Source organism: Dysidea avara, chromosome 10, assembly GCF_963678975.1.
Source record: "Dysidea avara chromosome 10, odDysAvar1.4, whole genome shotgun sequence".
Classification (NCBI taxonomy): domain Eukaryota; kingdom Metazoa; phylum Porifera; class Demospongiae; order Dictyoceratida; family Dysideidae; genus Dysidea; species Dysidea avara.
This window is the reverse complement of record NC_089281.1, coordinates 29,408,395-29,423,578: the sequence shown is the minus strand read 5'-3', so window position 1 is coordinate 29,423,578 and position 15,184 is coordinate 29,408,395. Positions and strand designations below refer to the sequence as shown.

General features: G+C 36.5%; 1 protein-coding gene across 1 annotated transcript; it reads right to left on the bottom strand.

Moving 5' to 3' along the window:
- Positions 1-17: 17 nt before the first annotated feature.
- Positions 18-14,516, bottom strand: LOC136267861 (prominin-1-A-like). Its single transcript, XM_066063026.1, has 23 exons — positions 14,005-14,516; positions 13,740-13,858; positions 11,271-11,476; positions 11,067-11,187; positions 10,958-11,021; positions 6,553-6,642; positions 6,289-6,494; positions 5,800-5,868; positions 5,690-5,753; positions 5,563-5,639; positions 5,311-5,396; positions 5,098-5,253; positions 4,896-5,046; positions 3,517-3,611; positions 3,379-3,469; positions 2,497-2,733; positions 2,314-2,400; positions 2,200-2,253; positions 2,047-2,130; positions 1,931-1,999; positions 1,789-1,878; positions 1,566-1,732; positions 18-149 (listed from the first exon to the last, which is right to left on the bottom strand). The coding sequence occupies exons 1-23, from the start codon at positions 14,309-14,311 to the stop codon at positions 128-130; spliced, it is 2,712 nt and encodes a 903-aa protein (XP_065919098.1). The 5' UTR covers positions 14,312-14,516; the 3' UTR covers positions 18-127.
- Positions 14,517-15,184: the final 668 nt, after the last annotated feature.

Here is a 15,184-nt window from a genome sequence, read left to right as displayed (position 1 = left end):
TACCCATACAATGCCAATAAAATGTAATAAACTGATGAACTGTACCAGCATATTTTGTAACTGTACAAAAATTACAACATATTATTATTTTCGTAAGATATAACATTAGTTTAATACAACAATGACATTATGACTTCATGTGGTCCAATCTAGAAGAGAGACAACGATATAATAATAATAATATCATATAGAAGAAAAGTTCAATTAGGGATCAAAGCAGTGAAACACCTATAGACCTGCAGATATAATACTAGTGGACATTTAATCCCTATAATTCAGTCTATGGAGATTCATCTCCCTTGTTTCACTTTATGTCTATGGTCCCTAATCGAACTTACAATTCCTTCTACTTGTTAGTTTAATTACTTTATTGTAACGTAATTATGACTGGTGAACCAGCATGTAGTGTAAATTTTGTTGTCAAAATATTTTTGCCGTTGACTGCATTGACGAAAATTAAAATGATGATGTTTCACTCATGCAGGAATTTGGCTAGAGAATGTTATGGTATAAATTCCACTACGGTTCAGCACAATGAACATCCTGGAGTGTGAGGAGCTTTGTATTGTCGGGTTCTCGCCATCAAGGTATCACTTTATACCACAATCAATCAATCCAGTGGCGGGCATCCAGCAGAGCCGCTAGTGTTCTGAATTATAGTAGCTATCGAGCTATAGCAAGTGCAGATGTAGCAGCAAATCCATAGTGGCTATCTGTTTTTGAACTTAGGCATCAGTATTTTTGTTTTGCATTTCACCTCTAGTTGCAATGTGCTTTAAATTTGTCATAATAAATTTTGGTTGTTTGTCAAAATGGCAAAAGTATTAAAAATTTTAACAACAAATATTTTCAATGTAGAAATTTTCCTGATTTACGGTACCACATCAAAAGTAAAAAATGACATCATACTCAAAATGTTTCTGAACATATACCCCAACTGAAAAAATGAAGTGGCCATACTCTTTGCTTTACATAGCTATGTTCAAAATGAAGAACATTACAAGAAGTGCCTCTGCAATCAATCTAGTCACTGTGGAAAATATAGACGATTTCCATTACAAATATAGAGAATTTGCGGTCGGTGAGAAGAAATGGGACACAAAGGAGGACAAAGGTAAGTCCATGATGCATGCATTTTACATGCTGTGGTATGCCAAAAGGCACCTATCGGGCTGAAGTGACATCAAACAGTGATAAATCAAGCCTGTAGCCTTAGTCATTGTCTGAAGGTATCAGGCAGGCAGGGCAGGGCAGGGCAGGGCAGGCAGGCAGACAGTTAATCAGTCAGTCAGTAGAAAGTTCTGTTAAATATTTTTCTGTAGTAACTTGTTGGAAGAATTTTTGGCCACCCTGAAGATACATTTAACCAATACTGCCAAGGTGCCATGAAGTTTCTGGTTAATCTATTTTTGTGAGAAAGTGAAAATCTCCATGATTCCTAATAAACAGTACTATTGTATGATACCACTGTACTGATAGCATTTGCTTTCTATTAGACAAGGGGAAATGTTGTTCAGATCATTGTTTCATAGTGAAATCTATCAAATGAAATAATAGAGACGTACCGATGGTATGAGGTCCCATAGCTAGTGTTTTCAATTTGATCAGACGGGCCAATGTATGAATATGGTGATACTTTCATACGTCTCAAGTAGTGTGACAACCAAACTGCAAACACCAGTGTTGGAATGAAGAACAAGACACACCATCCAATAGCCAGCCAGAATGCATTCTAAGTGAGATGATGGTAGTTACAGATGCAATATCCCTGGACAACTAGTCACATACTATTCCATCCACTGCGTCTTTACATGCTTCATAATAAAGATTACTATATGTGGCATAGAGTGGTTGACATCTTCCAATCTCATTCTCCAACTAACAACACAACAATTCTGTACTATAGTAATATAGTCATGAGTATACTCACATTGTCTATTGCCCAGTTGGCAAAATCAGTTGCAAAAGTGATGACACGGTTGAGCACTATTTCAGTCCGCTGTTACATGTCATATAATAAACTTGTTCACAAATGTATAAACTTACATTTAGCACAAGTTGAGTACCATTTGGTCCATTTAGCTCAGCAACAGTTGCATTAGCATTATCAAGTATTTCCTGAACTCTTTCCTATAGAGAGATATGGCAGTATATAATTATCATTATGGTATTATTATGAAGTTGATGTCAAAAACTTACACTTAACTCCACCGCCGTTTCATTTAACATTATTATCTGTTGTTCAAGGAGTTGCTAAAATACACACCAGTTATGGTTACTAGTATACAAAATCAAAGTCATGCAGTGACTCACAGTACAGTTGATGATCTCAGCAATTGTAGTCTGATTGATTCTGATGATTTCATCAATGATATCCTGAGTGCTATTGGCTAAGCTAGGCTACAGTGGGTTTACATGGAATATGAATAATTTTAATATGGCAAAACTTTAGGACCTGTTAAAGTCTCTCAGTCAAAGTTCTTTTCTAATACTCACCTCGATTCCACTTAATGTATCACGTACTGTTTCCAGTGTACTAATAGTACTATCAACAGCTAGTGTACTTATTTGAGATGTGATCTGACTGATGTATGTTACATAGTCAATGGCCTGTAGTCCTGCGTTAGTGAAGGCATTAATACTGTCACGTGCTTCCGGAGTTAGGATCTGATCAAGATTAAAGCTGATCTGTTCTCGCAATTTGTCAAATAGTCCATCCAAGTTAGGAATTTGCTAAACAAAGAGAACACCACAATTAATTCTAACACTAATGTATAAGATACATGACATATTGGCCAATCAACCTTGCTGCAAAGCAAGGGAATCATCCAAGGAGATGTGAAACCATAGTGATACATTACAGTCAATAATGCAATGATTAGACGCTTTGCCAATTATCCTATTGTGAAATCTACAAGTCCATCACTGATAACCAACGATCTCATGTACCACTGATCTGATGTTTATATTAATGCAACACTCCTATCTTTAGTATAATAGGTTTCTAACATTTAAACCTGATAAAACCAGAATCAATCTGCATAATTATTCTAATGGCAGCATTATGAAAATGTTACCAATGTTTCACTGAGTGATTGGTACATTACTAAATACACAAGATGGTATAGCGCCAGCTTTATCACATGTATCTGTGTATAGTTCATTCTTAGGATTGTCCATAGTAAGGTCTGTTTATTCCATTTCTGTAAGTAGCGCAAGTCCCAAAGTATGGCGAGTGTTGTGGTTAGTACTCACTGTCTTTGGAATATGTTTGGCATTATTTACCCAGAAATTATAACCTCAATCTGCCTACAGACTTGCTTAACAGAGGCAATGGTTTTTATTAGCATTTTTCTTTACTTTATTTCCTTCACTCACGTTAGTAATATTAACCACGTCATCTAGATTAAGACCTGGTCTCAGTCTGAGTTGAGCAACTTCGTAAACAGCTTGATTAGCTCTACACCCACTATAACAAACAGCTTTAAAACATGACCAACACATTCTCTAACTCACTTCAACATATCAGTCACAGTCAATGGTATTCTGCTATCATCCAAAATATAGCAACCCAGTAAATATCCACCCCATAGGTCACTATTGTCTACAATCTAGAAGAGTAAAATATACTCCTTTGGTAGAGGAATTGTGATTGTAAATTAAGCAAAATTTTTAGCAATTACAACATGTACATTATAGCTTGTGAACAAATATTACGTACAAGACTGTGATGAATTTTATAAGCTTTACAGTAATAATTAAAAGTGTTGAAACAAGGAGATGATCACATGACATGTAAATGTAGTTCCTAATTTTGTTCATACGTATAATTTACAATTAACAATAAATATACATGGCTAAAAGTAGCGGTTTACTTGGCACACCACCCTTGCTTCAGCACTATTCTACTAGCTTAATTTTTCTTCATATATACATGCATGTAAAGTTTTTGTAACATATTTACTATTAGTGAACTCCATTATGCCATATCAAAGGAAACAATGATACCACACATGTGTATTAGGTTATAAATTGTATGACAAAAAGCATGTTCCAAATAAGCATGTTCCAAATACTAATTATTGGCAAGCAAAGTAGCTACTTGGCCCATTTCACTTAGTTTTTCAGTTACGTTCTGCCCTTTTCACAGCCTTACATATGGGAACAGCACTTGAAGCTTGTCAACATTTCAACTGGTTACTTCAACTGTACGTGTGACTGTCGGGTACAAAAATATGGACGAGTTAATGATAGCAAACTCACTAAAGTATTAATGCATTACTCCTACATTGACACGTTTGTGTTATATGGAGGCATAAAATGGGTCATGACTCATGAAGGATAATGGCAGGTCCATGAAACATATGCACTGTTTTGCATGTTGGTACAAGGCATGTGTCAGGCCCAAGCAGTGTGTCTAACCGCAAAAATAATCCATCTCATGTAAAGTGTCAGAAAGTCATTTTGTAAAAATTCTGTTAAACTTAAAACTAAAATTTCATATGAACTAATCAAAAAAAGCACTTTGAATTTTGAGCTTGATTATACACAGCCAATGCCATATAGCTGGAAAATTTGGAGGGAGGAAACTTTGGTGAATTTGCCACAATAGGATTTTGGCGAGAACAAAGTTTGGTGAATTTGTTGAGCTAATACAGATTTGTATTGGACAAATGATTTGGTGGATTTTAGCTTGACGAAACATTGTTCACTTGCCAAATTCACCAAACTTTCCTCCCGCCCAACTTTTCAGCTATACAGTATTGTTAAGATGTTATACAGGTTAAGCCTCTGTTCAACATTTTTGGCAGGAAAATGCAAATTAAAACTGTTATTATCATGACCATCTACATATTTGAGAATACATTATGTTTAGCTACTAGTGGTATCTCTACCCTTGAGAATAGCTCGTAACTGGGGATGTCATCATTTGGAGGATCTTCTGAAATAGAGTAGCAAACTTTGAGCATGTTGGCTCCGAAGAAGAATGTGATTGACGTCAACAATAAGAGGATAACAGCAAATATAAACATAAGAGGAACTCCACTGTAATGTTACAATACTAGTAACATAATTGCCTTTCACAATTATTCTTACCAATATATCAAGGTTATTCCACCATAATGTGATAACTGTGTTCTATTAGGTGGTTCAGTATTCCTTTGGAATCCAGTAGCTCCCAACAGTAATCCCACAATTAATATTATTATCACAATTGCTGTTAGTGAGCACATTGCTATACTGATGGCATAGCTGTTGATTTGTTTAATGATCATCAACAATCCTGTTTTGATCTAGGTTTTGACTCACCGTGGAGTATCATACTTGTCAAGTTGTTCTTGGATATCACTTGATTGTGTTCGAGTGTCACCGACAAACCCTTCTTCATTGACAATCTGCAATAACGGATAAATTGCATGTAATATGGTACTATAGGAACAAGTAATGGTAGCAAACTTCCTGAATTTAAAGATTGTTGTGTCTCAACTCAAGCATTGAAGTGGTAACACTCAGTATAACTCAGCCAAAAGGACAAAGTGTCCCTGTGACGTTCCAACTTACATTTCTCACTTCTCGTTCTATATCATTTGCAATGTTTCTAATAGTGTCCCGAAAGCTATTTGCTTGATCCAATATTTCTAAAATACAAAGACACCTGAAAACAGTAACTTGCACTAAAAGGCCTAACCCTCTGCTGGGCCTTGTATTTGGTTCCTGATGTCACAAGGAATACTATAGAAAGTGGCATTGGCCTGAGAACACAGTAGACAGCCATACAACTAAGTGTCATTGGCTAACCTCAAGGACTTGTTCTTTAAGATCATCAATCATCACAAGTTGGTCCAAAACTGAACTCACATCTTCAACCTGTAGAGTTTGAAAAAGAGTTTGCAGTGACTTGTATACATGTAAGTGTGGTATAACTGATAAATGGCAACGCTTCTTACCACATAGCTATTTAATCCTTTACCCAATTGAACAATATTGTAGCCACTTCTAATTAGAGAATAGGAGTGGTGGAGGGTTTATAAAAACCTCGAAGAGTTGTTTTACACGCTGACATTATACATGCATAAGTATGTATTAAGACACAATTACAGCACAAATAGTGTATAAACTAGGACTGTTAGTATAGTTGTAAGGAGAGTAAAAGGATGGAGGAGGCCTAGGATTGAGGGGTATTGGCTTGAGAAGTAAACTGAATTGCATTGCAACAGAGGTACATTTATTCTCCATTTTGAGATGTACTCATCCCTCATACCCTAGAATCACCGATGGTCACCTTACCACTGTATAGTTGACTGTTACAGTGTAACTTTCAGTTGGTATTGAATTACATGTAGAACCACCACCAGCAGCAACACAGCTTGTTTGTAGTGCTTGAAGCATTGCTGTTACACCGTTTAGCTCAGTTTGTAGTCTTTGAGTCAAACTTAGCAACTTCACTACAGTGCTATTAACCAGTCGTAGTGCATTTATGGAGTTGTTAAGATCTAATACATTGAAGAAATGTTAATGGGGTGTTGGGATTACAAATATATATCTACATACCTGTGGCTAATTCAAGACTGCTGTTTATCAGAGGAGCAACTGCACCCTCAAATACATCCACCACAATAATGCCAATAGTTAAATGTGAATCTAAAAGAGATGAGCAAAAGGCATGCATATACATACTGACACCACCCAAACACATTTAACCTAGTATAATTAGGGTTAAATAGTCAAACAAGAGATGATGGCGGCTATGATGGAAAATCTCTAAATTGGCACTTCTTTTCAATACCAAAGTAGGGATTTTCTATCATAGTTGCCATCATATCTCGTTTCATTACTTTTTATCACTAATTAATAATTACACTAGCTTTTTTTTTGTTAGAGCACAATACAGTAACTGCTGTATTAGGGTATCTTGATCTTGTTACAGTACTACAGTAGATGAAACTAGGGGCGTGGTACAACACTTTGCTGCTGCTACCTGATATACTACCATGGATACTGTATAGCCTAAATATTTCTAAGGAGAAAATTCTTGCTGATTTCAAGGTTTTGGGGAATAATAGCAAAAATTCTATCCTTGACTTTCATATAGTTCGCAAATCCACAAAAATTTATTTTTAACTATACATAAGTCTTCAGCTGCCATGCTAGCATGGTCATGCCTACCCAGTGGACCAACACTGGGACACCTGTACACTACTCAGGTGCTATGAGTTAGCACAAGCAAATCCTCCTAGGGCAGGACCTGTAACCCACAGGAGGCTGTACCATGTTTCACAGGTGAAGGTGTGGGAAACCTAAGTCCCACCCGGATCTTCACCCACCATGCAAGACAATTGGTATTTGCTAACACCAGGTACCCATTGATGTATCAGCTGGGTGGGCTACTTGCCCCAGTTGACACTGGGAAACCAGATCCTCATTTAAACAGCTGGGTAGACTGGAGAAGTTTCTTGCTCAAGGAAACAACAATAACACAACAAAAACAACACCAATTTGGTGTAACTGGACATTGAACCTGGAACCATTCGATTACTGGGCTGGTGCTCTAGCCACTTGCTCACACACATGCACGCACGCACACACACACGCACGCACGCACGCACACACGTACGCACGCATGCACGCACGCACACACACTCACACCAAATGTCAGAAGGATAATGTTGTGGTTTAGATAGGCAGCTAGTTAATTAAACAGCATTGTCGCCCAGTGTGGTCATGAGCAAGTAGAATCCATGCAAAAACAAACAAGCTGTATAAAAAGGGCGTGGCCTTCAAAATCCAGGATGAAAAAGTTGTGAAATCAAAGGTAGTGGCCATGAAATGACTGCAATGATGTTAACGATAATGAATTTTAATAATGCACAAAGCCATTATTAAAATTTATTATCATAAACATCATTGCAGCCATTTCATGGTCGCCACCTTTAACTTCACAACTTTTTTCACCCAGGTTTTTTGAAGGCCACACCCTTTTATACAGCTCGGCTGTTTTTACATGGATTTCACTTCTTTTTGTATTTTAATATATATACCCGAAAGCCAGCTATAAACTGGGTATGAGGTTTGTTTTTACATAAACCATTGTTCTTCTTATCTATAGATGCAATGACGATGATACAAAACAAAGTAGTACTCTACCAATACCTACTGATCTGATACCAAAGCCAAAGGATCTGTGTTAATACTGATAATTTGTGCTTCTTTGTTCATGGCTATATAAAGTTGTATTTTAGTGTCCGTATTTATTAGCAATAGCATTTTGTAACAAAGTAAATTCGATCCTTCCAAGTTAGGTATACATGATTGTACTAGCTGTCTATTAGGATTTTGCAGTGACTGTTCTATTAGAGTATCTTGATATTTCATGCAAAACGTGATAAGTAGCAGATTAACAAAGCAAACCCTGTACCTTTTATGCTAGGATGCGATTTCCAGCCTGTTGTCACAAGTTTTACCAGCATAGCACTTATAATGATGATGAATGGCGCAAGTACATACATCTTAGTAGTGTACTACTCCATTGATCTGTACCAAAATGGCTATAATATATCAGCTTTGATTCGTACAATACTAGAGAAGTTGCAATGCTACTGAATTGTAGAGTTTATTTGATTAATTTTAGTAGAGCACATGGATTTCTAATAGAACACGCATAAAATGTTCTCGATTTTCCATTGGCAGATCTACGAAATTTATGAACTTTCACTATTGAGTAGATTTTAGGCTAGAATTTTCATTTATAAATTAGAAATTAAGTGAGGTGAACAGCCATAATAGCAATGGCTCAGTGGCTAAGGGTTTGGGTGTTCAGTATGGTTCGAACGCTGGTAGGCTTTTCTGACATGTTTCAAGTCAATGCAATTTCTTTTAAACCACAAAAAGTTTGAGCTATGATGGTTAACCAATACGCATACCAATTGTAAGCAGTTTATCCTGTAGGTATCAGCCTTTTTGATGCAAAAAATCGTCCATAGCTCTATGACTATTATTCAGATTACCACCAAACTTGGTACTTTATTGTGTCACAATATGTTCTTAAAGTATACCAAAGCTCAAGAAAATTGAGGTACACATTTGCATTTTATAATGGTTTTTGTAAAGTGTGCAAAAGAATAATCTATAAGCCCCAAAACGAACAAACAAACAAAAAATAAATAAATTAAGCCAAATTTTCAAGGCTCATATTTCACAATTGCATTAGGCAATCTTCCTCAATTTGGTATGTGGAGTGCTGAAGATGGAGGGTGTTTGCAATATAAAAATTATTCCAATTCGAGAAGGGAGCATGGAGCTACGTATGTGTGAAAATCTCATTTTGTTTCTTCCTGTAAATACTAATACTCACAGTATAGCACCACTGGCTTTTTTGGCTGCACGACACACTACCATGTGTCTTGATTATAGAATGGGACAGGAATGGAAAGCAGGAACAACATGCCTGATAAAGGCAATTACACAGCACAATGTATCACAAGAAAGAATCCCATAATGTAGTCATTGTAAGGTATGGAGGGCTACACTGGCTAAGAACTTAGAGAGAAATTTATTAAGCTCAAGGGTGGATGATGATCTGTGGAGTACAGGTTTATAAATTGGTCATGGACACATGGAAGGACTCGGTAAGTATTGCTGTATATTCTATGAGTGGATAAATTTTGCTGTAGGCTTGCAAAGCAAAAGAATAACATGATGATGAACAACAAATCATGCAATTATTAAGTAACCCAAATTTTACCTATACCATTTTACAGCAATATACCACCATATATCTAATAAGTCTTCTGAGTGTTGTTTCGTACTTTCTAAGATTGCTTTTAGGCGACTGCTCTATTATGGTTTTGCAGAAATTCCTCTGTGATCCCTAATATGAACCCACTACTGTGGTTCATGATACGTTTTGCACTTTCATAGCTGACTAGTACAAGTAGGCTGGTGTTCAAGCCTCAAAGTTGGCTTGAGGTATATAATAGCTTGTGTCATCACAAACACATCAATAAATTACCTAATTAAAATACTCTTTTTGTAAGGCTGCTCACGAGCAGCTATAATACTAAAGTTGTAGACGGGTAGTAGATTGTGCAACAACCATTACCACATTACATCATTTAATTCATTGCACAACACCTTACATTATGCACTTCCATTGCAGGCAAACACAGCTATGAATAAATACATATTTAAGAAAGTTCAGAACTACAAAATTTCTTGCCTCACACTATGGCGCTCAGCAATAATGTATTAGTTTTATAAAGTATGGTTTGCCACTGAGCAATAATAAATCATTGGCATTTATTTTACAAGGATGGGATGGCAAATAAGGTACTATGTAAAATAAGCTATATTGAGTGATTATTTAGTTTTACACCTCCATACCCACTTTCATAGCAGGGTAAACTTCCAGGAAACCTTATAAAAGTTACATCTCACTAACTACATTATCATAGGTCTAAATAGCAGTATATGTGAGTTTTAGAGTTAATTAAATGGCTTGTTGACTAATTGAAATTTGAGCTCTACACGGTTTTGGCCCTACTTGATATAAGGGATATCTGTTTGACATCACTTGATATAAGGGATATCTGTTTGACATCACTTGATATAAGGGATATCTGTTTGACAACACTTGATATAAGGGATATCTGTTTGACATCACTTGATATAAGGGATATCTGTTTGACATTACACTAAGGATAAATGCAGTTATTGTGGATGTGTGATAACCAAATAAATCTTGCAGCAAGAAGGAAGCTATGCTGCCAATAAGCGACTTACTTTAATTATTGTGTACACAATTGCATAAAATTTCATGTTCCTTTATAAGAGCCAGTAACATAAAATGCAATTGTTACTATGACATACACGGATATTCCTTATATTGGCAAAGATGCTGCACACACAACAGTACTCTGCATGGATCTGTACATGTATAAACAAAGGTTACAACACTTACTGTCTACTTGACACTGTACGAAGGTGTTTACTTCGTCATATCGATCAACAGTTGCATTTGCTTGCTACATAAAAGACATTATCACCTAGGCTAATATACCATGTCCTACCATCTGTGTGTCATCAATAAAATTGAGTGAATTATCAATTGCTGTGTTGACAGTCGTATTAAAACCTCGAACACTGTCGTTCAGTTTCTCATTGGAAACAAAAGCAAACACAACACCAATGCTAGACAAACAGAACAAATTAACAATGCCTCAACTACATAAAGGGGTATGCAAGCTATTAATAACAATGAAATAGAAACTCACCATAACAGGCAAACACAGAGGACTAGTACTATATAGAGGATTAAGCATCTTAAATCATTTTTGCTTCGATGTTTTTGTTTCAAATCTCCACCACATTTGCCACAAAGTCGGCAGCAGCAGAAACAACAACCAACGATGATGAACAGCAGAGCAAACAATGGTCCCAGTACAGTCACAACAAGTATGGGTGCCCACCACTCACCAAACTGTGTAGTGGATATAGACAATATAATGCCATTTACCACATACCAGCAGTGAAACCAGGTCACAATTGTTGACCCAGATTACCCACTGACCCCAAATGGGACCTGCTTAATTAAAACAGAGGCATATGTCAAGAGCTACTTATGTTAGCAGCAGTTAGTCATTACAGCTTTGTGCATGCCAAAAAACCAGCAAAATATGAACACAGCACACAACATTACCATTGCAAAGCATGTAATGTTATTGTTTCTTGGGTGATTATTTAGAATAAGATTGAGATACTCTAATAGAGCAGTCACTTACTCTAATACAGCATGTCAGGGAGATGAGGGAAGAAACTTGCTTTCTTCGTTATAGCACAACAATCTTATTCATTAATATTGCAGAGAACTGACTATTGTACAACACAGTGTTATTTTATATAAAAAATATCACGTGACAGTATTACATAATATTAGTTACAAGTTTGTGACACAGCAGTCAGGAAATACTCTAATAAAACAGTCAGCTCTCAGACAGCATAATCTTGACTTGGAAAGCATAACAGGCTTGATCTTTGGGAATTGGCTATTGTCAAAGCACAAATAGCTCAAGTTTATTCATCTTCCAGGTACTATTTCACTTATCAACTACAAATTTTAAGGTTTCTCTATCTACACTTTATATTCTTCCTCTTTGCAAGAAGGTGCTTATCACATCTAATTCATAAATACAGTAGGCTTAAGCCAATCCTTTTAAATTTGTGCATTATATGCTTTTGAAAATCAAGCCTGTTATGCTCAAAGTCATTCTTACAATAACAGGTTTATTAGGGTATACAGTATTTCCTGACTTGCATTAGACTGTTCTATTAGAGTATATCAAACTAATTTCTGTATGGCCTCATTAGTTTATCATCTATCACTGTTTTCTTTACTGCATTGTATGAATGGTACATGAATCCATCCAGCCATTAGCTAGAGCAGTTAGTCATGTCAAGAACAAAAAATAAAAACAAAACTGCCTGCACGTAATGAGAAATGGTGAGTGAGAAACAGCGGATGAGAAACTAAGAAATACCATATAGCCTAAATATTTCGAGGGGCAAATATTTCAAGGTTGAGAGCAATGTTGAATTTTTTGTGGATTTGCAAACATTCCCAAAATGTATTAGACTATATGGAGGTCTAAATATTCCAAGGCTAAAATTTTCACTGATAACCCCCAAAACCGCACAAATAAGTGAAAAATCTCTCCCTCGAAATATTTAGGCTATACGGTAAGTTTATGTGGCTCAATATGTAAATAATCAATCAAGAAACAGCAAAAGTAATGTTACAGTGAAACCTAATAATCTGACACTGTTTGTTGCACCAAAGGACTTTTGCTGTGTAACTATTACTACAGCAGACCCTCAAATTGGAAACGATTGTTCTACTAGAGTAATTTCAGCAGAGTTCTGTATACAAATATATGGGCTTCAGTTATCACTTAGGCCATACCTATTTGAAAAGTTGTTGCTCGGATCCGACTGACCCAATTTTGCACAGATTCTAGTTAAGAAAAGAAAAAATTAAGATCACGTGACACCTAGAATTTCATTTGTAATTGGTGCAAAATGATCGAGATACTCTAATAGAACAGTCAATGTGTAAAATCTCAAAAGGTAACATGTAACATTATCTATATGGTCGTAGTTCCTAAAACCAGCACACCTCTATAGTTCTTGGCTAGCATATAGCTAATCTACATACTTCAGTGTCATCCATGACTCATTGGGCTATATGTATGTAGCTAGATATACTAACTACATTATTTCCCTTTACAATAGCTAGTTACGTAGCTTGTAACTATAAAGTATTTGACATGTCTGTGCAGAGTGCAGTAGCCACAAAATATTTTATCTGACTTACATACATAATTATAGTTTTTGTAAGATAAAATATTTCTGAAATTAGCTAGCTGCTTTTTTATTGGGTGTTTTTTTTGCCTACCAACTGACCCATTTTGTTGTAAACTAAATCCGAGCAACAACTTTTCAAATAGGTATGGCCTTGTCTTTCCTACTGCCTGAGACAAATTGGGGTTCAGATAACTGAGGGTCCACTGTACCTTACATCTTTACTAATCTGACACAGCTTTGAGTGTCAACAAGTGTCAGATTGTAGGCTTACTGATTGAAGATTACAGGTCAACGAATATTACGATGATGGTCGCTATTGCAGAACCATGCTAGTATACAGAACATAGTTAGGCTTGGCATGTCACAATATATTTGCAACTTACATCTTCTAGTATATCTCGTAACTCAAAGTCACCACTGCCGGTACGCTGTTGATTTGAGAAACAGTCAGCTGTCGCAATGGGACTGTCCACCGAAGAATTAAGGATAGGCAAAATAACATCTGCAGAAATATAAATCAAAAGCCATTACACATTCACACATGATATGAATAGCAAGTGTAATGATATACAACGAGCAGTGACACCTTTAGCTGTTTACAAAGTAAAGTGGTGGCCGGCTTAAATTAGGCCATACTTGAGGTCATACCATATGGTAGACTTCCACTGCGAACGCTATCCACAAAAGAGTTTGCAATGTTGGTCCAGCCCCTCAGTCCATCTGAGTCGTCATTCACTGACACACTGACTTCTCGGGTGGGTGGTAGTGATGCGAATATGATTGAACCATTTTCAGCCAACGTGAAATTGAGTATTGTCGAAACCAATCGTGCTGCTTCTTCTTGTATGGATAAACAGAGATCCGGCACCGAATTATGACCGCCTAGTGAAATATTACAACTAGAGACTACACCTAAACTACACAGGGCGACTAGACACGCCCACAACACCATCATCGTTAATCTCGTCAATAATTATCACTTTTTTGCACGCGCTATATGACTAGGCTACATGTCATCTGGCTACATGTCATCTGGCTACATGTAGTACCGTACGCAAGGAAATTTTGACGAATTCAGACTTCAGCAGATTTGACGAATAAAATGTTGACGAAAATGAAGAAATTGTAGGCAAAACCTGTACTTTTAAGGGCGCTTATAAACATTTGACGAATTTAAATTTGACGAATTAAACCGATTCGTCAAATTTTTTTTGACGTCAAAATTTCCTTGCGTACGGTAGTGCTTATAAATTTGGACCGCCACGTGCACGACTTAGGGAAGATTAAGCATATTAATTGAGGCAGCCTGGTGAGCTTATACCGGCCTTTTCCTTGTCCTGAAATAATAGTAATGGTAGTCCAGATCTTATTATTATTATTTGTTTACTGTACAGAAACCTCCATATGGAGTATATAGTACAACAGATTAAATTAAGAATAAATTGTAGTGATTGTACTTAGCTATAATTAATACATTGTTTAAATGTGCTTAAGGTAGGTGATTCCACAGTACTGCTAGATAGGTTATTCCATAATTTAATTGTAGAGGGGTAATAAGAGTAAAGGTAAGAATCAATTCTGGAGTGTGGCTGCAAAAATCGTTGATCGTGACCTCGTGTTTGGCTTGCTGTTGGGATTAAATAGTTTCCATTATCGATGTGAACTTGTCTATGCACCATTTTATACATCATGACTAGCTTCAAATTGTTCCGTCGCTGTTCAAGAGTTGGTAGATTCAGGTGATCTAGTATCTCAGTTACACTAGCCCAGGGTGAATAATTGTTTGTAATAAACCTTGCAGCTCTTCGTTGGACCATTTCCAGCGGCG